General features: G+C 40.0%; 2 protein-coding genes across 6 annotated transcripts; one reads left to right on the forward strand and one right to left on the reverse strand.

The window, feature by feature from the left end:
* Window positions 1-1,476: 1,476 nt before the first annotated feature.
* On the reverse strand, window positions 1,477-21,851 carry tnrc6ba (trinucleotide repeat containing adaptor 6Ba). Of its 4 annotated transcripts, none has more exons than XM_053511111.1 (22): window positions 21,549-21,851; window positions 20,532-20,619; window positions 19,459-19,480; window positions 18,881-19,231; window positions 15,287-18,046; window positions 14,891-15,052; window positions 14,315-14,487; window positions 14,116-14,184; window positions 13,801-14,004; window positions 13,483-13,581; window positions 13,110-13,229; window positions 7,514-7,657; window positions 7,245-7,361; window positions 6,922-7,117; window positions 6,657-6,815; window positions 6,401-6,565; window positions 4,742-4,885; window positions 4,549-4,641; window positions 4,216-4,431; window positions 3,958-4,028; window positions 3,699-3,838; window positions 1,477-3,603 (listed from the first exon to the last, which is right to left on the reverse strand). In XM_053511111.1, the coding sequence occupies exons 2-22, from the start codon at window positions 20,586-20,588 to the stop codon at window positions 3,069-3,071; spliced, it is 5,997 nt and encodes a 1,998-aa protein (XP_053367086.1). In that variant the 5' UTR covers window positions 20,589-20,619; window positions 21,549-21,851; the 3' UTR covers window positions 1,477-3,068. The 4 variants fall into 4 exon arrangements, with proteins under 4 accessions (XP_053367086.1, XP_053367085.1, XP_053367084.1 ...); XM_053511110.1 differs by having other exon boundaries at window positions 13,483-13,602; XM_053511109.1 differs by having other exon boundaries at window positions 13,483-13,605.
* Window positions 20,866-25,419, forward strand: si:ch211-141o9.10 (probable endonuclease 4). Of its 2 annotated transcripts, none has more exons than XM_053511113.1 (8): window positions 20,866-21,051; window positions 22,778-22,983; window positions 23,055-23,264; window positions 24,167-24,346; window positions 24,501-24,632; window positions 24,811-24,915; window positions 25,001-25,130; window positions 25,248-25,419. In XM_053511113.1, the coding sequence occupies exons 2-8, from the start codon at window positions 22,803-22,805 to the stop codon at window positions 25,303-25,305; spliced, it is 996 nt and encodes a 331-aa protein (XP_053367088.1). In that variant the 5' UTR covers window positions 20,866-21,051; window positions 22,778-22,802; the 3' UTR covers window positions 25,306-25,419. The 2 variants fall into 2 exon arrangements, with proteins under 2 accessions (XP_053367088.1, XP_053367089.1); XM_053511114.1 differs by lacking the exon at window positions 20,866-21,051 and adding an exon at window positions 22,339-22,417.
* The last annotated feature ends 215 nt before the right edge of the window (window positions 25,420-25,634 follow it).

Genomic DNA, 25,634 nt, shown 5'->3' on the forward strand with positions numbered 1-25,634 from the left:
GTTTAAACCCTGCCAAGTTGCCCCTATTGGGCCCTTGAGCAAGGCCCTTAACTGCTCAGATGTATAATGAGATAATGTAGGTCACTCTAGATAAGGGTGTCTGCCAAATGTTGCAAAATTTCTCAGCAAATTGTAGTTTAGTGGCTTTTTAGTGGTCCCCACAGGCATAGAAGAGACTTGGCTGCCCATGATCCTTTCACCAGTTTACTGGAATATAACTGGAAAGCAACGCCAATTTAAAAACTTGTCAGTGCATCAAGAGCCACCACACACAGACGCCTCCAGGAAATGCCTATGACTGTTGCACTCCTAGTATCAGGCTACTCCCATATAAGAAAAAAAAGTGTGGAGAGGCACAGAATCCAAGTTGCTTAAAGTCCAATGTAAAGTTTCCACAGTGATGATTTGGGGTGCCATGTCATCTTTTGGTGATGGGTGGTGTTTTATGAAGTCTAAAGTCAAAGCAGCCGTAAAAAAGAAGCACTTTCATCAAGAAAACACACCTGATAACATTGGCATCTCAAACAACATACTTTATCCTTAGTGCTTCTAAACTGTCTGTGTTGTTTTCTACACAGCATACACAAGCCACAATGCTAATTCCCTTCTAACACAAGAATCCCAAATCCCTCTATAACCCCTAATTAAGGGCACTGCTTGGTGTATGGAACAGGTATAAATCAATTGTACACCATATAACATACTACCTTTCCATTTGAAACAATTCTGGATTCAACCCAACAATCCAAAATTTAGCAGATATTTCAAAGTGAAATAAGTGGAAATATAAAGAAGAACTTACGAGGTTTAATGGACTGGAGGTTCCATGGTTTATTCTTTTGGCTACATAGTACTGGTAAGAATGAAAAATTACTTGTACCCCTTTTTAACACACTAACCGCCAGTTGCCAGCCCAACTCTAGCTTGTCCATTCATGGAAGGATATGTGTTGGCAGAGCAGAACATCTGGTTAAATAAACAGACAAATCATCATCTGTTGATAATAAATGCCACTTGTAGGACTTGCAGAAAAGCAATGCCACATTTAAGGCAATGTTGTGGTAATGATTATCAGCACGGGTTGAAGTGTGCATTCTTGCCTACGACCACATCATAATATATACACCTATATTGTGATGCAGCGTAAGGATGAATCACAGTATACATATATTGTAATTCGTAACTACGACTGCATCGCAATATACAAATATTTTAAATTGCTGAGTGGTACCGAGAGGAAATGTTTTGAAAAGAAAGCGTGGATGCAGACAGTTAAAGAAACAGAACAAGTCAAGTCAAGATCAGCGAAGGATACATTAGATGTTTTAAGGAAGGTTGGTCTGGAAAATCGTCATTAAGAGGCCGGGCAGATGAAGATTGAGACCTACAGTTGGCGGTAATGTAACCCATCTACTGGATTCCAACCGCTGTTAAACAACAAGAGGAAGAAGACATTTATAACTGCAGACAAGACCAGAAGCTTTCAGTTCAACCTTTATTAATTGACTTGTTCTTTTTAAATTAACTTCCTTTTCTTTGTAAAATCAGAAAACAAACAACCTGAACAGGAGTGATAAAGCCTGCCTTAATTTAAAATGGTACACAACACAAAAATAAACAATAGGTAACTTTTAAGTGTTCCTAAAACATCCATCCAGCTCAGCTTGGTACAATAGGTTTGGCATGTCTCTGTACGAATGCCTTCAGTTGGTTGTTTCTTCTTTAAGAAAAAAAAAAGCTTTCTCTCTTTAATATTATTGCAATTCAGACAATATATAAAACAAAAAAGGCTGCTAAAACCACAACTTAAAAAATATTCATTAGTGCCAATGTTTTTGAACTTGCTGTCTACACTCACGCATACAGACATATCTGCATACACTTATCCAGCACACAGACCTGAAAGAAGCTGTCACACATTTATTCGCCTCCCTAACCAGCATATATATTAGCAAATGCACACCACGCTTCTTAATCTCTTAATGACACACATTCAGTGATGTCATACTAATGCTCCATGTCACCTCCTCCATTAAGGACTTCTCTCATGCACACAGGCCAAGAGAGCACATTATACAGCTAATTAACATCAGAGTGATCATAGTCATCAGAACAACAAACTTGTTTGAGTAAGAAAAAAAAAAGAAAAGAAAAAAAACGAGGTCAGCATATTAAGGAAGAGAGAGACATCTCTGGATTCCACTTTTCCACATTTAAAACAAAGACAAGATACAGTCAGACATCAGAACTGCATGGCTGGGTAAGTGTGTTTGACATTGCCAGTAAATAGAAGCTGTAACATTTTTGAATTGTCCTCTATGTCAAGTGCTCAACATCACATAGAACATTGTATGATGCATATATATTTGTCCGTTTTTTAAATTTTTTTTTTATTACAGTGCATGCCTGAGTGATGCTGCCTCAGTATGCGAGTGTGATCTTATATAAACTCAAGATTTAGAACTCATCCAGTTGAGTTTAAGTCCTTTAGTCCATCTTTTTGATCAGTTCAAGTCTTGCTGTAAAAGTCTTCATTTAAGGATAAAAGGTGTATGAGGGATGTGTAGGCATGTGCGTCTGTGTAGGTCAGTCAGCAATTTTGCACTGCAATACTTACAAAAAAGCGGCCGTGCCCCACACTCTGCATCTTCACGCTCCTGAGATTTTAGAATGGAGATTGGATTATGGAGAGCAGGGTATAGAGCACGGTCTTTGTGAAACTCATGTGTTTAACAGTGTGTATACATCTGTAACCAGTGTTCTCTCTTATGTTATAATGCAAGTCGGTATTGGTAATAATTCAGCACTGGAGCACATTTAAATGTGAATCTGTACCATAGGACTGAGTGCTTGTTTGTCTATATATTTCTGCTGGCAAACACATTGACTAATTATTTTACGTCTATAAACATGTAAATTCTCCAGATTCCTGTGTTTGAGAGTGCTTTTTTTCACACCTGGATTTAATCATTTGTTGATGTACTTTTGGGTGCTTTTCAGTATACTCGTGTCATAATGACGTGTGTGCTGCCAGCATGTGTGTATAGTTATCTGTGTAAATGTGTCAGTCAGAGGGAGTCAGAGCCTCCACCCAGCAGGTCTCCAGGTAGAAGCGCTGCAGGGCTGCTCATCTGGTGCCGATCCTCCAGCGCTGATGTTCCCCACAGGCTGCTGCTCGGATACCCAGCTGGCATTGCAGCCCATAGCCCTTGCCTGGCCGGCTCCACACCCGCCGCGGTGGTGCTTGCTCCACCTCCCCCCGCACCATTGCTCCACTGAGCAAAGATGTTCAGGCCAGGTGCCTGGACAGAGACCGGGTCTGGGGAGCCACCCGTACCATCCAAACTCTGCCAACTAGAGCCTGCAGGCACGACTCCACCCCCATTGCCACCACCTCCTGTAGTAGAGCTTCCTCCTCCTGCACGCTCCCTTTCTCCGGAGCTACCAGTACCCACTGTGCCCACTGCACCTACACTGGACGACCCTGCTGGTCCTGGTGGCCCGCCCCCACTGGTGCTTCCACCCTGGGAATGTGCAAAATAGCGAGCAACCTCATCCTCGCTTACAAACTCTGCCAGGATTGTGGTGTTGCCCAGAACACACCTGACAAAATAGCAAAAAGTAAAATGTTTGAAAAGGAAGAAAGCCATATGGTTAAATGTAGAATGAGCACAAATGATATATAAATATATACTAACATGTGCAGTGCACTCTGAGCTTTGGCTGCTTCTTGGCGAGTACTGTAGCGAATCAGAGCACTGCCCTGGGTTAGACCAAGGTGAAAGGTCAACAGAGGACCATGCTGCATACAGATAGTGCGCAGGGTGGAACCATCAATCTAAACAAGAAAATTTAAATCAAAAGGTCAGTACGTTGATTCAACAGTTTGCCATCTGTAGGTCAGCATTGTGAAGGCCAACTTCGCTATACAATATCTTCCCACTCTCATTTATATACCTGAGGAGTAAGATTACTCAGCAACAGCCAACAACTCCCCCTTGAGGCTCCTCCATCACTCCATGCTGAGCCTATTTAATAAACACAGACACAACACCCATCACCATCATAATCAAGTTCTATAAAACTTGCAACATGAGCAGGAAAAAAAAAAAAATAAATTATTCACATAAAAAAATCCACCTAAATACATTGAGATAAGATTTTTCCTTTTTTTTTTGTTGCTGTAACTGACTGTAACTCAAATCATGACAGTACCAGATCCGTATCTGCTTTCTTGGCTTCCTCCAGATCCACCCCAACCCCTCCCTAATCGTGGTGCTCCTCCCGCCCATGGGGACACAGAGGACTGTTTCTGATTGGTCAGTCCAGGAGGTGGGCGTGGTAGTTGAGATGGATTTCGATTGGTTTTCCAAGGCTTGTTGTGTCCAATAGGCTCGGGAGGCCAGCTTGGCTTGTACTCTGTGTACTTAGCTGTTGGGACAAAAATGTACATGAGCAAACTATAGGGCAAGCTATTCGTCTGAGGGTTTTAGGGTAGAGGGAGCAGCGGTTTAGAGAGAGAAAGAAATATTTTTTTAAAATTGTTACCTGAATTGTGTGCATTGTTGAGGGGGCTGTCTGAGGCACTATAGGGCCAGGCACCAGGTGAAGGCAGCAAGGTGTTTAGGGAGGGGTTTGATTCTAAAGCAAGGGTTAAAAAAAATTAATTAATAAATAATAAAAATAAAAAATGTACCTTAAGTATAACAGCTCTGATCTGTACTGGTGTGATTGTAGCTACCTGTGTTATCTCTTAGCAACTGGTGCTCAGTATCACTGAGGCTCGACACTGCAGACGAACTCAGCATACTTCCAGGGGTCATATAGGGGTCCGACTCGGGATCAACACTCTGGATTCCTTTCCATGGCACCCCTGGCTGGAATTCTACACCAACGTGAAAAAAAAAATTGTAATCTTTAAGAGACAATACACCAATACGGACATCAATCAGGTGCCAAGACTTTGATTCATGAAACAGATGGAGAATTATTGGCACCCTTAGTAAAGACGGAAAAACATTATTTGCTGTTAATTTATTTTATTTCCCAATGAAAACATGATATGGCAAAGGGTTAACAGAAATAAATCTAATAATAAAAAAACTAAAAGGAAATAAAAAGCATATAAAAATGTACATTAATAAATTGATAAAACCTTGTGTCAGAATAGTTGGCATTAATATAAGTACAATAAGTAAAATAATTTAATTAATAATTTAAACATAAAATACGTGTATATTCTTTATCTATATTGCCTAAAACCATAATAATTACAAACTACGACATTCATGATGTTAATTAACATCATACTACTTTATATGTTTGACTTTATAAACAGTTTAATCTGGTTGAGTATATTTTGCAGCAGTAAACTAGTCTTTCAACTGTGTTTTAACTCAGTTTTAGTTTACCGTCTATGATGTACAGTATGTATGCAGATCTGCCAATGCAGGAATAGAGTTCACACAGGCCTTCAAACAAGCTACACCTTAACTGTGCAAGTGCACACATGCCCACATGTTATAGGTGCACAATGGTAATTACATGAAGAGCACTACAGCTCTGCTCCTGTGCTGCAGAAATCCCAAATATCTAATCACAATTAAGATAAGAAATCAGGTGATAAGGCATTTTTAAAAAAGTTGAGTGGTCACAGAAACTTATGATATATTTATCACAGATTTTGTGAGCAAAGACATCGATGTGCACATGCATGCCGTGTCCGAGGACAGATGCTTCAACATTAGTGTCAATAATAAACGTCAGTTTTATAGTAATTAAGAAAAAAATTATCAAGGGAAACCGTCATGACATACAAATCTGGTCTGAGTGGGCGATGTCGTTTGTGATGTAAAAGGAGCTGATGCTACTGATGGTGTGAGCGGCCATGTTGATTTGACATTATTCAGTTACCATGAAAGGAACTTGAATTTGAAGAGAATCCCCTAGGTGGACTTCTCTTTTTTTTATAGCTAGGTTTTCTGTTCTTTTAAAGGATAAAAGGGAAGTGCCTTCACGTGCCCCTTGCTTTTACAGGTTTACACGCATGTTTACAAGTTAAATTACTGTTGCACATTTAATCGCATAGAAACTTGAATCCCAATATAGACATGTGTATTTAATTGTAATTTAACTTGTTATTACAAGTAATATCTATAGTTGAGAATTAATGTAGTTTGTTACCAATTTGTTGGTTTATGTTAATAAAAATTTTGAGAAATAAGGATTTGTTAAAAAAATAGATATTTGAGAAGTTTCTAAAACAAACTTTACAATTAATAGATTCTCATTTTCAAATTAACCAAAACATTTTTTTGTACCTTTTTGAACAACTACACCAAGAAAAGCTTTCTGTAGGTAATTATGTAGTATTATATATTGTTCCTAAAGAATTATTTACCTGGAGGCCAGCTGGATGTTCCAGTCTTGGTTCCCATTTTGTTTCCAGGAGTTCTCTGCCAGCTGTCTGAGGACCCCTGGAGGGGGCCACCCAAACTTTCAGTGCCCAACAAATCATACTGAGAGTATGGGGAGCCTCCTCTTTTTAGAGGAGCAGCTATAGGGCCTATAAAGATAACCAAAAAAAACAAACATAAGACGTACAGCGAATGTAAAGCAGCATTTGCTGCATTGGGGTTTTTGTAGAATAAACTCACCATTTTTATGAAGTGCATCATCAGGAGATGGAGCTGGCGAGTGACCCTCCATCATCCATTTAAAACGAGATTGCTGACCCCCACTTTCTTTTAAACCACCAGGACCACTGGCTATGGACCCCAACTCCAGACCAGACAGGTTCACACCAGAACCAAACCCTGAAGTCGTGAAAAGTTCAGGTGAAACAATTTGTTGCTTACAGTGGGCAAGAGAAGGACAAAGTATAAAGGTAACCTTACCAACAGGGTTCCCATGAGCACTCACCTGAATAGGCAGGTGATTTTTGATGCAGGTCTGCCACTGAGCCTCCCAGTCCAGGGTGAGACAGCGAATCAGACATTGGCATTTTTTGGCTACCACTACCAAGGTGAGATGGCGAAAGTTTAGAGGTTCCCCCTACACTGCCTGCCTGCTGCTGCTGCTGTCTCTGCTGCTGGAGTACAGCCATGATTCTGGCAAGCTATTAGATGGAAAAGCACAAATTATTTTAGTACATTCAAAATGACATACTAGGTTTCTAGAGAGAGTTCGGGATTTATCAATGGTACTATAATAAGCAAGTCAGCTTTGCATTTAGAGGTCCGCACCTGCTGGGGGTCTGCTTGCTGACGCACATTCTGAGGGAACTTGCGCTGGTTCTGTAAGAGCTGCTGCTGCTGCTGTTGCTGCTGCTGAGGTTGCTGCTGCAGGAGCAGCTGACACGCCTGTGGTGAAGTGAGTCAGAGAGTGAAACAATTATAAACCCCAAACCTAAGGGTTAGATTTCTAGTTTATTTAAGGGGAAGAAAACTTAGCCACTAATTAGTTTATTGGGACAATGGCAGTGTAATTTAAACTAATAAGCACTAATACTCACCAGCTGGAACTGGATGTGAGGAGGGTAGATGCTGCTGAGCATGGCGATGTGCTGTGGGGACAGCTGAGGAGGGAAAACTCCTCCACCCACTGCTCCAACACCCCCACTCGGAGGAGGCATCTGCTTCAGCACAGAGCCTGGCACCTAGACAACACCATCTACCAGTTATAGCACCAATCTATTTTTTTTTTTTTTTTTTTTTAAGCAATTAACAGCAAATTATTATTTGGACAAATATTAACTTGTATAATATATAATGTAATAATAATGAAACCAATGAGCCAATAAATAAACTTTATTTATCATTCAAAAAATATACATTTCATGATGCAGTTATTGTAAAGTTTTTTGGTATCATCAGAACACGGCCAATATATTTAACAAACACTCAACACCAGACCACCGTAAAATCCGTCTACCGGCCCACAAAAAGACTAAAGCTCTCTGTCTACATAGTAGAGTATGTAATGTTTAATTCTCAAATGACAGGATGAAAACTATATGCTCAACTGGAGAAGGGTGAATTCGTATTCCACCTTACTTCTACAAGGTTTTTAATTTAGAAGCAAGGCTAGATAATGTCACTGGGGTAAAGCTCACCACTAGACAGATTCCAGAATTGTTGAATTAGCATACAATTTGACACACAGCCAATTTAATAACCGTTATCATTAAGGTTTTAATCACGTCCCTACAAATGACCTACTGATGTTCAAGACTGTTTTATCCACATGATAATGAACACAATTTCGCAAACAAGCCAACACAGGATGCCAAACCTGCCAAGCATAGCCTAAGCTTTATCGCTCATCCCGGTCATTGACACACACAATATCTTTAATATACCGTAAGGTCAGTAAGTAATTGATCACCCTGTGATTTTGCAAGTTCTCTTACTTAGAAATCATGGAGGGGTCTACAATTTTCAGCATAGGTGCATTTCCACTGTGAGAGACAGAATCTAAAAAGAAAAATCCGGAAATCACATTGTATGATTTTTTTTTTTTAACAATTTGTGAATTACTGTGTCAAATAAGTATTTGATCACTTGCTTATCAGCCAGATTTCTGACCCTCAAAGACCTGTTATTTTGCTTTTAAATAGTCCAGCTACACTCCGCTTATGATTCTAAATTAGCAGCACCTGTTTGAGGTCGTTAGCTGTCATAAAGACACCTGTGCACCCCACAATCAGCCAAAGTTTAAGTAGATACATGGGGTATCAATGATGCTAAGAATGGTGAAGAATCAGCCCAGACCGACACGGGAGGAGCTGGTAAATGCCGTGAGGGGGGGTGGGACCATCGTTTCCAAGGCTACTATCAGTAATACACTAATAAGACTTCATGGCCATGATTTCATTAAAATCTTGCATCACACGGAAGGTTCCCCTGCTGAAGTCAGCCCATGTCCAGGCCCGTCTGAAGTTTGCCAATGACCATCTGGATGATCCAGAGGAGTCATGGGAGAAAGTCCTGTGATCAGATCAGACCAAAGGAGAACTTTTTGGCCTTAACTCCATTCGCTGTGTTTGGAGGAAGAAGAATGATAAGTATCATCCCAATAATAGCATACCTACAGTGAAGCATGGGGCTGGAGGCATCATGCTCTGGGGGTGTTTTTCTGCACAGGGGACAGGACGACTGCACTGTATTAAGGAGAGGATAAATGGGGCCATGTATTGTGACATATTGGGCAAAAACCTCCTTCCCTCAGTCAGAGCATTAAAGATGGGTCATGGCTGGGTCTTCCAACATGACAATGACCCACAGCACACAGCCAGGAAAACCAAGGAGTGGCTCCGTAAGAAGCATATGGACTATTTAAAAGCAAAATAACAGGTCTTTAAGGGTCAGAAATCTTGCTGATTAGCATGTGATCAAATACTTATTTAACACAGTAATTCACAAACAAATTGTTAAAAAAAAAATCTAACAATGTGATTTCCGGATTTTTCTTTTTAGATTGTCTCTCACAGTGGAAATGCACCTATGCTGAGAATTGTAGACGCCTCCATGATTTCTAAGTAAGAGAACTTGCAAAATCACAGGGTGATCAAATACTTATTGACCTCACTGTAAAAGTAGTCCACAGTAAGAAGTCAGTCATTTTAAGCACTGGCAATTATGCCAAGCTTAAAGCTCAAGGCGAATCTAACTCTTAATTAAATACAGAAAAGGCACCCCTAAATTGCTCTCTCAAGTTGTGGTAATCTTCACAACAACCAATTCCTTGCCTGGTTATAGTGTTAATTTTGTCAGCTATTTTCCGGGGATAATGCCCCTGGTAGTTATCATCATATTTAGTCAATCTTATGGTATTTCTGTTTAGTAAAGTTTTAGTCGACTAAAAGACAGGGAATTTTGGTCTAGTTTTAGTCAATGAAAACGTAACATTTTAGCAATAAGCTTATTATTAATTAACCCTACAGTCAAACTATTCTAGCCAAAACCCTTTTTTTTTTTTTTTTTTTTTTTTGAAGTTTTTCCAAAATAATTCTCTCAACATTTTAAAATTCTGTTTTCATCTGATGTTTTCAGGTAATTATATTTATTTTTAACCATCGCAACAACTGCTGCATGTCCAGTACTCCAATTTTTTTTTTTATTACTACTAATGCAACTATACTTTTGTATAGTAAAACAACAGGATTAGTATGGCCAATACAGAGATTTGAAGCTTTTCTAAAATATGAATTTACAAACTTTGTTTGCCAACAGTTTTGCTATAAAATAAAATACATCACATATAGCAAAACAATTAGAACAAAGAGGCTATAGAACTAGCTTGAGATTTTTATGGAATGCCTTAATGAGTCTCTTCATGTTTGTGGAATTTTCCCCAGCAATTGTATGCCCACACTGTTTTCCCCCCTGATATTACTACACGTCGGCTTAATTCCCCCGGTCAATATAAAGAAAATAGGCCCAAATTCTATTTGTCTCTTCTCTTTCACTCAGTAATACTGTTGTGAGGACAAAGAGTTAAAAATGCTAAAGTTTGTATCATCCCATCACTGCGCGTGCAAATTACTCCCGATATGCCGCGTGCTGTGACCTGGGAAATACTACTGCTCATGCCATAACAAATTAACACTATCGCAGCAGATTGTGACAAAATTTTAATGTCCACGAAAATAAAGACATATTTTATCAGTTTTTATTTTTTTAAAACTACATTTAAGTCTCGTCTTTTTCTATTTACAATATTGCATGCTGATTTCGTCACTGTCCATTGATTCCCGTGATGCCTCATCATCGTCTGGCCTTAGTCATAGGAACAAAGGTCGTCAACAAATCTTTTTGTTGACAAAACTTACATTAGCTGGTTACCAAGTTATCAAATATACAATATAAATTACCAAGTTATCATATATGATATAAATATTAAAAAATGCACATCTCTATTTTTCTCTATTTTATAGTCTGCTATTTAGGGGGTTACTATGGTATACTGAAGTATAATTACAAGCATTTCATAAGAGTCAAAGTATTTTAATGACAATAACATTTAGGCAAAGAGTCAATATTTGCAGCATTGACGCTTCTTACTCAAGATCTCTGCAATCACCCTGACATGCCGTCAATCAACTCAAACAGTTCTGTGTCATGCCAAAAATAATTCATCCTGAAACCATTGATGTGTGGGATCGTTTCTCAGCCAAGGGAGTGGGCTCACTCATAATTTTGCCTAAAAACACAGCCATTAATAAAGAATGGTACAAAACATCCTCTGAGAGCAACTTCCAAGGACAGCTTGGTGATGAACAATGCCATTTCTAGCGTCCTGGGGCACCTTGCCATAAGGCAAAAGTGATAACTAAGTAACTTGGAAAACAAAACATCTCAATTTTGAGTCTATGGCCAGAAAACTACCCAGACCTAAATCCCACTGAGTACTTGAGGGTAATCCTTAAGAGGCAGGTGGACAAACAAAAACCCCAAAATTCGGACAAACTCCAAGCACCGATTCTGCAAGAATGGGCTGCCCCTGTCAGGATGTGACTCAAAGGTTTATTGACAGCAGGCCAACAGAGGTGGGTAGTAATGAGTTACATTTACTCTGTTACATTTACTTAGGTAACTTTTTGGTAGACAGTGAAGGAAACATGATGCAGTTAGTTTAGCTGTTTTATTTAATTTTGCAATGTTAAAATATATAATTAGCAAATAAGCTAGAGGTTAAAAAAAATATAGGTTTCTTACATTTGTTCTGCTGGACACAGTTTATGGTAAAGCAAGACCTCTTGTACACATTCTAAAGTTATCTTCTATCTGCTGAGCCATTTGGAGGGCAACTGAATATACAGTGTATCTTACTCTGGAAATAGTTTACACTGTTCAAACAGGTATTTGTTTCAAAAGCTTGATGTTGTGAAAAAAGTGAGATTAGGACAGTTGTGTTTCTTGTTCCTTAATTTGCCATTTTGTAAAGATATTTAGTTTTTTATTTCATTTATTTTATTAAATTTATTTCATTTATTTTATTAAATTTATTTCATTAATTTTATAATAAAATGTCAGAATTTCTACATTTTATCTGGCTGCTTACATAATTTCAAAAAAATAAAATAATAATAAATCAGACATTACAATAAAACAGTTACTCAGTACTTGAGTAGTTTTTTCACCAAATACTTTTTTACTCTTACTTGAGTAATATTTTGGATGACTACTTTCTAGTTCTACTTAAATATTATTATTTTGAGAAAGTACAGCTACTTTTACTTGAGTAGAGTTTTTGGTTGTACTCTACCCAACTCTGCATGCCAGGGCGAACTGCAGAAGTCTTGAGAAAAAAGGGTCAGCACTGTAAATATTGACTCTTTGCATACTTAATGTTCATTGTCAATAAAAGCCTTTGACACTTATAAAATGCTTATAATTATATTTCAGTGAAATACCATAGTAACATCTGACAAAAAGATCCAAAAACTCTGAACAGACTATAAATTTATATTTGTGTTGTTCTCAAAGTTTTTGACCACAGCTGTATATTATTTTTATTTCTGCATTTTATTCAATTCTATGTATATTCAAAATTTGTCACCACGGGATATTAAATAGCGGATGGCAACAGATGATAAACATCGAAGTAAGGAGAAGGATTGGACCAACATAAACATTAGGCTTACAACCAACAACCAGCTTGGTTAATTCCTCCCTGATGAATGACAATTGTTTGATAAAAAAGGTGATGTTTGGAATGACATGGGTCAAATCAGGATGGGAGACCATTTAGGGAATGTCAGGAAGTGTACAAAATTTGAGTCACATGGCGCACAGCAAATGAATAGGAAAGAAATAGCTATAAACATCAAAGGGCAGAGCGCCCGTTGGCGATGATGATGATGGTGAGAGAGAAATAAGAGACACTGGCCCAAATCACCCAAATTTTAAATCTTCTATACAACTCACCCTAACGTACCATGATGAGAAGGCTATAAAATGTTAATTTGTCTAGCTAATATATAAAAACATACTCACATAATAATAACACAGTCAGTAAACTGTAAAATAGCTATTAAAAAAATAAACCGACATGTGGCCAAATTTAGCAGGCTGGGTAAGAGGAGTGGAAGTATCAAATTAACATACCTGAGGTGACAGGAACTGATGAGGCACTTGCGCTCGCACAGTTGGGTTAATGGGTGGCATCCCTGGCTGGTGCCTGGGCTGTGCCATTCCACCACCACTCCCAAATGTATGACCACCCATCTGCAGACAGAGGGTCACAAGAAAATTAAACACAAAAGCTATGTCCTGAACACAAAAAGCCTGAAGCGAATAAAGCGCTTATCAAAATAGAGAACAAACATCAGGGTATAGAAGGGAGAAACCAAAGGGGTAGTTTTGGGGTGATACTTGGATTTGGGTAATAAAGCATTTATACACGTAACAATTAAAACTGGCCAGGGGTGATGCAGTGAGACTGAGATAGCCTAAAAGATATACAGTGTCACAGCCTTACTTGTCTAGGGGGATTGGGGTGGTTGTAGAGGGGAGAGGGCTTGAAGACAGTGGGCGGAGAATATGGAGAACAAGGCCCCTCTTCCCCAAGGCACCGATCCTGATTGGTGAAAGGCAAGGTCTGCTGAGTACAGTAAGAGCAAAGCAGACAGGGCCAAATACAGGATTTGATAAATAGGAAATAGGTGTAACAGAGAGGGATAGATAGGTGAAGTCAAGAAGTTTGAAAGAGGAAAATTTAAGGATACACATGGAACCAAATTAATAATCAGAAATGCTAAACATAATTTTTTTTTAAAAAAAAACAGCAACACGTTACCTTGTCATAATAAGGCCCAGTCTCAGCAGGCCCCGTCTCTTTGGAACCAGGTGAACGGAAGACTACTCCTCCAGCTGCACGTCCTCCTTTGCGCATCTCTCCATTATAGTCATTTAGACCTATAGCACGTTTATCACCATCAATCTTTTTATCTTGGGGAGGGCCAGGGGCTAGATCCAAAGGACGACTACTGGGGTCCTCACCCTATAAAACAAACAACTCCATTATTTTTAATGATTTCACACAATACTACAGAAGTACTATAATTAATACATATTAACATGATGTATTTTCAGTTATTTAAGCAATACAAACCATAAGGCCCATGTTTGAAAACTGTCTAGTCATCGGGTTCATCCACGAGTCACTACCTTTAACCGAACCCTGAAAATGGGGGGTGGGGGACACATTAGATTTTAAACACCAAATGCAGTGACTTGCCTCAATATCAAACATTAGAGGCATTTTATAAAGTACATTATCAAGCTGGGAATTTAAGGTTATAATAGTATACCTTGTTAGCCTTCTTGCCTCCCCAGCCCCCAGAGTTGTATGAAGAGCTACTGCCTTGTGATCCAGCACTGTTCCACACAACACTGGCCTCATCCTCCTCCTCCCAACTAGAGTGACGAGATGCACTGACAGAGCCTTCTCTGTCACCCCAGCCTTCTTGCATAGACTTTGAACCTATTGGAACGAACATAAGCACTATGGACCTTTCCATGATTTCACTATTGCATATTAGACTAAAACACTCATAGCAGATTTTCTGTCAGTACTCTCCGCATATCCTGCATTCTCAAATAGCTGTTGGTTTGTTAGCTTGTTCCCTTGTGATTACCTCAGCTGTGTGTTGCACAGAACTGTATTGTACATAAAAATCCACATTGGAGTTTACTATCCAAACTGGCAATTATTTTTACGGTCTTCCCTATTTTTCTTTTCCTCTCATATAACATCAGTTTTATGTCACCAGTTAGTCATAAAATAACTGCATGTTGTAATGTGTATTGTATGCGAGACAAAAAAAAAGTAAGGTTTTTGTTTTATTGTCAGAAACCTGAATGTCAGTTCGACTAAAATTCCTCACCAGGCTTGATTGGGTTGGGGGGATTTCCCCAGCCTGATGCATTCCCAGCATCATCTGGATCACCCCAGCCTGTGGATGTGTCCGCAGGCTTGCCCCAAGCTGCAGTGCCATTGTCAACGCATGGACTAGAAGGAGAACCGCTTCTGCCCCATCCGGCCGGAGCTAGTAATCGGTAAGTGGCAAATACATGGCACATATTAGATGTTACATATCTTGTTTTTTTTTTTGTAAGATTACTGTATATGTCAAAGACTGTTCACAAACAACTAACTCCATTAGTGAAAAGTATGCAAATGTGCTAATTAAGTAAGCAAAGCTAAAAACTGTGCTAGTTCCACATTTCTTTTCTGACTGCTTATGGGCTGAATTGTATCAATTAGCAAATACCATTCTTACCCACTGCCGGGCCTTTATTGGAAGAATGTGAGACGTTAATATCCCTGTTTCCAAGGGTTGTAGGCACTCTTCCTGGCATAGGTGGAGGTCCCTGATGCTGAGACTGCATTGGTTGTGCCTGTCCAGATGAGCCACTGTTCTTGTCCCAATAATTGACATAGTTGTAGTTATTAGGATCACCCCAGGCAGATGTTCCATCGTCTATTTCCTTTTTCCTACTAATAGACTGTGGAGAGGGTTCCTCCCAGCCACTTGGCTCTGAACTGCTCCCAGGGCCACTGGATATTTGGGGTATGGGCCCTGAGGTCCACCCTGAACTTTGGCTTGGGGCTGAAGAAACTCCCTGTCTTCCCCAGCCCCCTTGCATGGCCCCTGTGTCCACTGACTCTGACTGCTGGGGCTGTGATTGTTGCTGCTGTTGTGCCTGACCTTTTAAAGAGGTCAACTGGCTGTTTGGCATCTGTGGAGTGTGTACATTCCCACCCCAACCCAAGTGAGATTTGCTACCCATATCCCCACCTCTGCCAACTCCAGCTGTGTCAGTACCTCCTGCTCCCCAAGCTTTCCTTGGTGTGCCTTCATCCCAGCTTCCCCATGTACCTACTTCTGAGTCTACACGTGTACCTCCATTATCCTTCCCATCACCCCAACTCCCACTGGTCGCTTTGGTCTCCCGCTCCCCCCATTCACTGCTATTTTTCTGACCCCAGTTGCCCCCATCCCCTCTACCCATTTCATTCCAACCTCCAGTCCCTTTTTCATCATGATTATTACCCCACTTTTCACCACTTCCTACTTGAGTACCCTGTTGTCTAAAATCTCCCCATCCACTTGTTCCACTCCCTGTTACCTGATCTCGCCATTCTGGACCCTCATTGCCCCAACCTTTCCCTTGATTCTCAGATGAACTTATCTCTCCCCAGCCTACTGAAGGCTTGTTCTGGCCTGCTAACTGACCAACTCCACTACCAGATTGTGAAACACCAGAGTTTTGGATACTATTAGCAGCACCTCGATTAGGTTGTGCACCTCGATTAGGCAGAGAGGAACTACTGCTGCTGCTGCTACTACTGTTATCCCAGCCCTCACGAGGTGAGATAGACTGGGTTGTGAGAACTGAACTGGAGTTCAGGTTGGTGTTCTGAGGTTGACTAGGATGCAAAGATGAGGATGATGGGGCAGTAGTTGAAGTGATGGTAGAGTATGGTGGCACCTGGCCTGAAGTAGAAGATCTGGCTCCACCTGCTGTTCCTCTTTCTCCTTCCAAGTCCCATGCCACATTCTGTCGAATCTGTGTCTGCCCCCATCCCGAGTTAGACAGCACTCTGGGGTCCAGGTCAGGCCGGTTGAGCAGATTCTGTAAGGCCACTTCAGCGTTGGGAGGCTGATGAGAGCGGTGGTGGCCATGGTTCTGATTGCCATTTTTTGAGTTTCCTCCACCACTAGAGGATGAGGTACCTCCTCCTCCCCTGGTTCCTTGTCCTCCCCACTCATTGGAGTCCCCTGTTCCGCCATCTCCAGAAACTTTCTGATTGTCCCATGCTCTTGTCATAGTTGAAGCTGCAGAGGAAGAAACTGACGGGTTTCCAGCACTACCACCACTGGTGCTGCTGTTACTGCTTGAGCCATCTCCATTTCCCCCACCTGGATTGCCAACACTACTTGAATTACCCCATTCACCAACTCCCCCATTCCATGATCCCTGAGATCCAGTGCCCCACGTACTCCCACCCACAGGCCCTCCTCTGTCATCCTGTCCACTGAACCCCCACGAGTTTCCCCCATCAGCAGATACAGAACTACCCCCAGCTCCACCCTCCCATGCATCAGTTCTTGAGGCACCCGTTTTGGAATTTGCAGGAAAAGGCTGAACTCTCCAAGTAGATGAAGAGGTGGAAGAAGAAGATGAAGATGCAGAAAGATCCCCTCCCCCAGTATTTCCACAGTCTCCATCACCCCCTTCCGTCATTGCTGTGTTTTTTGGTCCTGCTCCTGGCTCCAGTAATGTACCACCCCATTCTCTACAGGATGGCTCTATGTCTCTATATTGCATTTGGTGAAGTTGGTGCTGATGAGAGGCTTGATTCACAGAAAGAGAGTTGTTGGCAGACGATGATGTTGCACTTTGGAGAGGAGTGGAGCCACCCTCTGTTACAGCTGCCCCAGCCCCATCTGGTACAAGAGCTGGCCAGGCAGAGGGATTGGCATTAGGGTTAAAGTTGGCACCTGGAAACCCACAGTTGACACCAATGGAGCACTCAGTCCCTGAAAGAGGGGAGGCTTTGGATGCGGAGGGCAATGATCCCGCTGCTACTGAATTTCCACCTGTGGATCCCTGGGACCCCCAAACAACACTACTAGGCTGCATACATTCATTGGTTGAAGAGGAGGATGTAGGTGGGGAGGGGCTACCAGAACTGACACCTTTTCCACCTTCATTTACTCCTCCCACAACCTTCGGTTGTTGCCTTTCACCCCATGAGGCACTACAGTTTGGCATTCCATTGCCATCTGCAACCCCCGAAACAGCTTTATCTCCTGTCCTGGCTCCATCCCCAGCAGCAATACTAGGCCATTCCTCCAGGTCTGACCCATCCACTATCACCTTCTCCCTGCCCTGAGAGAGGGGTTGGCTACCAGAGCTCACCCCCCACATGGAATTTGCATAATTTGTAGTAGTAGAAGAAGCAGCGATTGATGAGGAGGATGATGTGTGGGGCAGAGAGGAAGCAGCTGGACCTGCAGAACCCAAGCTGGTATCTAATAAATAAAATAAGAATAAAATTAATCTCTGCAGGACTTTAAATAGCCTGTTTTTTTTTGTTTTTTTTTAAGTAGCAAAGCTGCTGTTGTACAATACTTTTTTGTTGCACTCCAATTTCCATATCAGAAAAGTGGTACAGTAGTATATTTACAATGCCTGCTCAAAAATACTATTGGACATTGTGAAGCTAAAAAAATATTAAAATGACTGAAATTGGGTTAAGAACTGTCCAACACACAAATGAAATCCTGAAAGGATAGCCCCCTAACTGTCAATCTTACATAAATGTGGTTTTGTAGGGTGGAAGAACATTCCACCCTACAAGACCTCACAAGATCAGGACTAAACAACAGTGGCCATAAGAATACGACTTAGTAAAGTAATAAGAAAAAGAATAAAGCAATGCACCAATCATAGTGCCTATTAAACAAGCCTCTGGATGCAGTGATCTGGGGTTGCTTCTATGCTCACCAGCAATATGATTAAATCAACTGACTACTGAATGTACTGAATGTCCAGGTTATCCCATTAATAGACTTTTCTTTTCTGCATAAAGCAAAAGGAACCATTTTTATACATGAATTGCCAACCCACACTGCATGCCTTAATCAAAGCTAAGCATGGTCTAAATATTAAAGCGTGTGGCAAATATGATATATACAGTGAACACCACCTTCATCCTTCATTTGACAAATTAATAAATGCAACCTCATTGTTTCTGGGGATTTCAAATTACCAGACTACATTTTAGTTCCATCCACCTAACCAACCATGTAGGTTTTTTTTTTATATTTTTTTTTTCCCCTAGACATTAAATCACAGAATCGTACCTGAGGCAGCGGCCACTGTTGCATTGGGGCTATCTCCCCCACTGTTGCCTCCTCCCAGCAGCATGGAGGACAATGGTGGCTGGCCCCTCTTCAGTAGCACTTTGTGGTCCTGCTGGCAACGGAATCGAGGGGGCACTTCACGGGGCATGTAGCGCTGTGGGGCTTGGGTACTGGGGGAGGGCTGTCCATTGGCCACCGCCGACCGCTTAGCATTGTTCCCACCCTGAGGGGGGGCACCAGCAGCCGGGGTGGCAGTGGAGGATGTTGTAGAAGAGATAGGGCCAGGGCTGGGACAGACCGAGCTGGGGACGGTAGGAGACTGGGCAGATGGGGTCTTGGTCAGTTCTGGCACTGTCATGGAAAATCATAAACATTTAGATAAATTAGAGAAAGCCAAATTTAAGTAAAATTAAATATTAAGAAAACAAAAAAAAGAAGTAATATGACAAACCACACACAAGAATGTAGAAATATATTTTGTATAAATAATAAATATATAGCTATATAAAATAATACCACAGATTGTCTAACTGAAAGTAAATAAATGCACTTAAACCAATATGGAAGATAGAAATTACCTTTATTTTTTTGCTCGACCACCTGAAATGTAAAAAGTACAATGTCAAACATCAGTACATATTTTAATGAAAATCACTAAATTGCACAAATATTTGAGCTATATTTATTGAATAATATATATTGACCATAACTGATGTGGTGAAGCATCCCCACTTTGTACCAGAAGATTTAAAAGCCTATTATCTCCCTAATTTTAAACCTAAATTATTATTATTATTATTATTATTATTAATCTTTTATCTTTTATACCACTTATCCTGTACAGGGTCACTGGAAGCCTGGGGCCTATCCCAGGAAATTCTGTGCACAAGGCAGGGTAGACCCTGAACAGGGTGCAAATTCATTGCAGGGCACCCATGCACAAACTCACAAACTTATTCACACACTATGGGCAAGGTGGGGACTCCAATAGTCCTAATCAGCATGTCATTGGATTGTGGGGAGGTAACTTGAGTACCCACAGGAAACCCACTGAGCAGGGGAAGAAAATGCAGACCCGAGGAGGAAATTGAACCCTCAACCATGGAGTTGCGAGGCCACAGTGCTAACCACTACACTGTACGTATAAATATATATATATATATTGCTGCTACAACAAATAATAAGCAGCAAAACATGATGGCAAAAAAAATACATTTTCTCGAGCGGTTCTATAATAATTGCAACTACAAACAGGTAAAAAATGAAATTTGTTCTTTATAAATAAGTGAAAAAAAATGTGTTTGCAAAGTGCTATGGCATAACCAGAATGACACTTCAGCTCATGCAGATGTTCAAAAATAAATAAATAAATAAATAAATACTCTGCTCTATGTTGGCCATATCACACCACAGCAGAATGCATTATATTTGAATAATCACGCAGTTTAATGTGCTATTTTACACATGTTTAGGAATACTGAACTGTTCCTACAACATCTTGGTCCTAAAACCCACAGGTCTACGAAACAAATGTATTGCAGTCGTATGGCTCACAATAAATCCAGGTGCCATATGCTATGCTGTAACACAAAATATAGCCTGTAACACAAAATATCTGCTGCGTATCTAAAATACCTTACAGCATCTTTACCTTCTGTGAGCTTTCCCTTTTCCTTTTATCTTCTTTCTTCCTTTTCTTGTCTTCCATGAACTGCTGTTCCCTTTCCAGACGCTCCTTTCTAGTAAAATAAAAGCATTGAAATCATTAGCTCCAGTATACAAATATAGATATAAAAAAAGAAGAGAGAAAACATAGATAAATAAATATGCTGTATATGTTGACACAGCCTAAAGTGAAACAAGCGTGTTGACTAAATTTGTGACATTACTAGCACTCCATTCGCACACCCGCCCATTTCCTTACGAGTATCTCTATGCAACAGATAGTGCGCAGCTTAAGCTACATTAACACTGTCGCGCGCACACCGTCATATTGGGTGAAATTTTACAATTAAAAAATCCAAACGGATAAACGCAACAGTTACTTAACCGCCGAAAGCTTTCCCAAGCAAAACTAACTGTATATGCTAAGGGCTGTTATCAAATACCCACACGTCCAGTTGCTACCCTAATCAGGGCCTATTGAACAGGGAATCTGAACTTTCACGACGGTAAGCGAGTAAAAGCTCATTACTCCGAGCAACCTGTACCGGATGACAAGTCAAATAAAGCGGCTAGCTAACTAGCTAGCCACCTTTTTATAGTAAAATAAGCAAAACTCCCGCTAGCTTGCTAGTTAGCCGGCTAGCCAAATATTTACGGTCCGCTGTCATAAAAACGCGCCGCGTTCAAACGTTTCATCACCCCGCTCTCAATTAACCGCAAAAGGCATTATATGCAAACCAATTGCTAATACTGCACCCGGCTTTTCACACATTTCTGACCTGGAGCTCGATAATCATTGAAGCTGGAAAACCAAGCAACTTGCATTAGCTTGGCACGCTAACTATGCTAACGGTAGACAGGCTAGCTCTATCCTGCCTTCGATTAGGAAAGGCTTGTAAACATGTTTAATTATGCATCATGCTTTGGTTCTTTAAATGCACAAAAACGACGGTCTTACAAACAACAAAATGATCGCTACTTCGCTAAGAAAAGATCCACTTACCCCAGGAATTACATGAAATGTAGCTAGGAAGCTAGCTACTGCTAAAGTGCTTCAGTGCGAAATTGTAAATTTTGAGGCATTCGAGGCGACTTGGAATCCAACACACTCCATCAAAAGTTTTCAGCGATGCAACTAACGTTAATTTTGAAAACGAGTCCTCCACAGTGGTGTTTGCAATTATGCAATGAGAGAATGTAAACGAAGAAAAGACCAAACTGGTTTTAAAGCGCTGAAAAGTCAGTCGGTTGACGGTCGGCCATTTTACTGCTCGGGTATGAATTGTGTGCGAGCAGCGCTCTGTCGGAAGGGGGGGTTAGCAAAGGGAAAATTTTGACCTTCAGTATTAAAAGTCCACAGATCGGTACTGACCCAGGATAACCTGAACTCCTGTTTTTTTCTTCTTTATTCACAATTATATGCAAATAATCTAAAGTGAGTAAATTCCTTCACAGTGACACTGACAACAGGTTTCATGTTCTCTCATCACATTTCTTTACAAACAATGACGTCATATTTCAAAATCCATTCACTACAATCAAATGCTTGTGGGGGGCACTAAAATAATTTCAGAAGTTAATACGAGCATATATCTATCTATCTATCTATCTATCTGTCGCTAAAGAATGTATCCTATTTTATCCTTTTTTTACCGCGAACTTTTAAATTGGAGGATGCAATAATTAATTCTTTATCGACTGAATATGATTTTTGTAATAATACTTGCGTTTAATTTTGCTCACACATGACCACGCCCTTTAATGCGTCACCAGATAAGCACCGCCCATATGTACGTGTTGAGGGGTGGGGCTGCACACACAAACACAGATAGGCTCATGGCATTGGTGCGATACAAAGTGTGATCTGTTAACGTAAGAATGCTTGAAATGACACAATTCTATTTTAACAATATTTTTACAACGGTATGATTAGTCATTCTTAGTGTTTGTGGAAAATGGACGAGGAGCTACCTGGATTTATCTCATTGCTAAGTGTTGCTAAATGATAGCACTTTATTTATTTAAGTAAATTTATTTAAGTATGGGCTCTGTAAAAAATATTTGTTGTTGTGTAAAAAAAAAAAAAAAAAAAAAAAAAAAAAAATATATATATATATATATATATATATATATAAGAGAGAGAGAGAGATGTGAAGTAACACACTCTAAACACCTTGTTGCATAACTTCACATGATGTAAGGAATCAGGTTGATGCTGCTGATTGTCCTCAGGTAAATAACTTGAGTTGCAAAGGAGATGGGTCCACGCAAAACAGCACAGAGGAAGAGAAAGGAAAGAAACCCAACTAAAATACAGGAAACTGAAGACTCTGAATTAAGTGACTCATCAGATGACAGCACCATAGCAGTGGTGTTGGGAAAGAAAGCCAGGACAAAAAAACTAAAAAAGTATATTGGTGCGCATGTCTCTATAGCAGGTAAGACACATCAAGTACGTTTCTAACAACAACAAAATTATAAAACCTAATAAAACCCTTGTATTTTTAAGGAGGCATATGGAAAGCAGTTGAAGCAAGTGTAGAAATGGGGGGTCACAGTTTTGGATTATTTTTGGGTTCCCAACGCAATTGGAAAAGACCTGCCCTCGATTGGACCGCTGCAGAGAAATTCCAGCAGGCGTGTTTTAATCACGGCTTTGACCCAGAACACATTCTGCCACATGGATCTTACCTGATGAACTGTGGCTCTCCCAAGAAAGGTCTGTCTACCAAGCTCTACTATCCCACCAGCTGATATAAAACAAATACATGTTTTGTATTTGGGCAAAAATCTATAATATAGTACTCAATATACACTCTTAATACCAAACGAGCCTACCTGACACTTGACATTAGTTTCTAGAGCAATATTTTATGTTTTGAATACTGGGAAATCTTCCTTCTGCTGATTTCACCAAATTTGGCTTCCTTGTGTATGCGTCACCAGTGATTCTTACTCACCAACACTATATGATTAATAATTGGCTACATGTGGTATGTATTTATCATTTCTGTATGACTTGCACATTTTATTGATCAGTGCAGGTTTTAATGTTTGTAAAAGCATCAACACAAATGCAAAAATCCTGCCAAAAGTCTGAAAGATGCAATTTATTATTTGCGATACTATGCACTATGCTAGACTATATTAGAACATAATATTTGTCTGTAACACAAATATGTCAGTTTTTAAAGTCATATTTTTTATACAGTATATTAGGAAATTACAAGTTACATGTGAAATCTTAACCTGCTCTTGAAAAACTCTTGAGTATCAGCATTTCGTGTATTTTAGTAATGAAAAGTAAATCTTATTCTGTATACACACAGTAGGTTGTGCTATATTCTGTTTGCTTCTTTGTTTTCATTATTGTTCCTTAAGTGCCATTTATTGGCAGTTTCATTCTAATGGCAAAGATCAAGTTGAAGTTATTTTGATATTTACAATGATCACAATGACATTAAATAAACGGGGCATTATAGTTAATATAGAATATAAAGAGTTAAAAAAAATCAGCTAAACCTAAGAGGAAACAAAATGTATGGCACCAGTAAGTGAATAAAACCTAAAAGAGATTAATAAACTATTGTTTGCATTGCTGTGTTCCTTCTTGCAACTCAGATGTGTTTAGTAAGAGCCAGGCCTTGCTGGTTGATGAACTTAGGCGCTGCAATATTTTGGGCCTCACTCAGTTCAACTTCCACCCTGGGGCTTTTGTGAACTCAAGCAAAGAGGAGTGCATTGAAAGGATCGCCCGAGCTATAAACCATGCTCACCAGAAAGTACCTTCAGTCTGTACTGGTAAACTACTTTTGCTACCATTATCAAATACATTGATAGAATGTGTATTTTTATGATAAATTTGGCCATATGCAATTAATTTTTTTGCTGGTTACTTGTACTACCTCTGACTATGCATTCCCTCACACTCTTTCGCTCTTCATCCTCTCACTAGTTCTTGAAAATATGAGTGGACAGGGAAGCACTGTGGGTGGAGATTTTAATGAGCTGAAGAGCATAATTGACCGCGTTCGAGATAAGACACGTGTTGGAGTATGTCTAGACACGTGCCATGCATTTGCAGCAGGTAAGGAGTAGAGATTAGTAGTACGCTGAATTTTAATTAAATATCTTTGTAAAATATAAAATTTAATAGCGTCATATCTAAAAATCACTATTCTTTGAACTTGAGTTTTTTGTTATCAGTCACATAGCTTATGTTGGCAATATATAGTATATAGTTCAAACTCTACTCATCTCTGCAGGTTATGACATTTCTTCAAAGGGTGGAGTAAAGTCTGTGCTTGACGAATTCGACCATGTGGTTGGACTGCGCTACCTGAGAGCAGTTCATCTCAATGATTCAAAAGGTGCATTTATAAAAGAACAGTACCTTTATAAGATCTCCTCACTGCTTTTCCCGTTACCATAAAGTGCTTAACCTGATGTTTACAGGTAATTTGGGTTGCCGTTTGGATCGCCATGAGGACATTGGCCGTGGAAAGATTGGCATCTCTGCTTTCCGAAGCATTGTGAATGAGCCCCGACTTGACAACATTCCTTTCATTCTTGAGACACCTGGCCGGTAATTATTAAAATGTCAATAGTCAGACTTTATTAATGAAAAAAGTAGTCATTACAACCTGTTTGTGTGATTTGTGTGATTTGTTGTGTGTGTGTGTGTGTGTATGTGTGTCCACAGCCGAGGTTTTCAATATGCTGAGCAAATAGAGCTCCTGTACTCCTTCTGTAAGCACTAGAATGCATGGGGGCTTCTTCAATGGATAATAATAAATATTCCTGTGTTCTGTTTTGTGTTCTGTTGTGTTCTACTCTAATACTGTACAATTCATACATATAAACAATAAACATAACTTGTGTTCAAATAATCTGTTAAGTGTAAGTAATTGTTTGCACATCTAGAATTTAGCAGTTTAGTCAGCAGAGGGAGCTGGAAACAATGCAAAAGTAATAGTGTAATTTGAAACGCTGCAGTAAATTTTAAAATAGGTCTGCTAAAGCAATTCCGCTTTCACGTTGTATTTTCATATGTTTTAAAGAATTTACTCAATCACTCTTTCTGTTTTGC

This window comes from Clarias gariepinus, chromosome 14 (assembly GCF_024256425.1).
Source record: "Clarias gariepinus isolate MV-2021 ecotype Netherlands chromosome 14, CGAR_prim_01v2, whole genome shotgun sequence".
In the NCBI taxonomy this organism is placed as follows: Eukaryota; Metazoa; Chordata; class Actinopteri; order Siluriformes; family Clariidae; genus Clarias; species Clarias gariepinus.

Excerpts from the sequence above, each read along its gene's own strand:
- tnrc6ba (XM_053511109.1), bottom strand. The coding sequence starts at position 20,588 with ATGGAAGACAAGAAAAGGAAGAAAGAAGATAAAAGGAAAAGGGAAAGC. Across the intron at positions 7,658-13,109 it reads ATCAGTTCCTGTCACCTCAG|GTGCCAGGCTCTGTGCTGAA; the intron begins GTATGTTAATTT and ends GGTGTTGTCTAG. Across the intron at positions 4,029-4,215 it reads AGAAAGCAGATACGGATCTG|GCTCAGCATGGAGTGATGGA; the intron begins GTACTGTCATGA and ends TTTATTAAATAG.
- si:ch211-141o9.10 (XM_053511113.1), top strand. The coding sequence starts at position 22,803 with ATGGGTCCACGCAAAACAGCACAGAGGAAGAGAAAGGAAAGAAACCCA. Across the intron at positions 24,633-24,810 it reads GTGCCATGCATTTGCAGCAG|GTTATGACATTTCTTCAAAG; the intron begins GTAAGGAGTAGA and ends TCATCTCTGCAG. Across the intron at positions 24,916-25,000 it reads TCATCTCAATGATTCAAAAG|GTAATTTGGGTTGCCGTTTG; the intron begins GTGCATTTATAA and ends TGATGTTTACAG.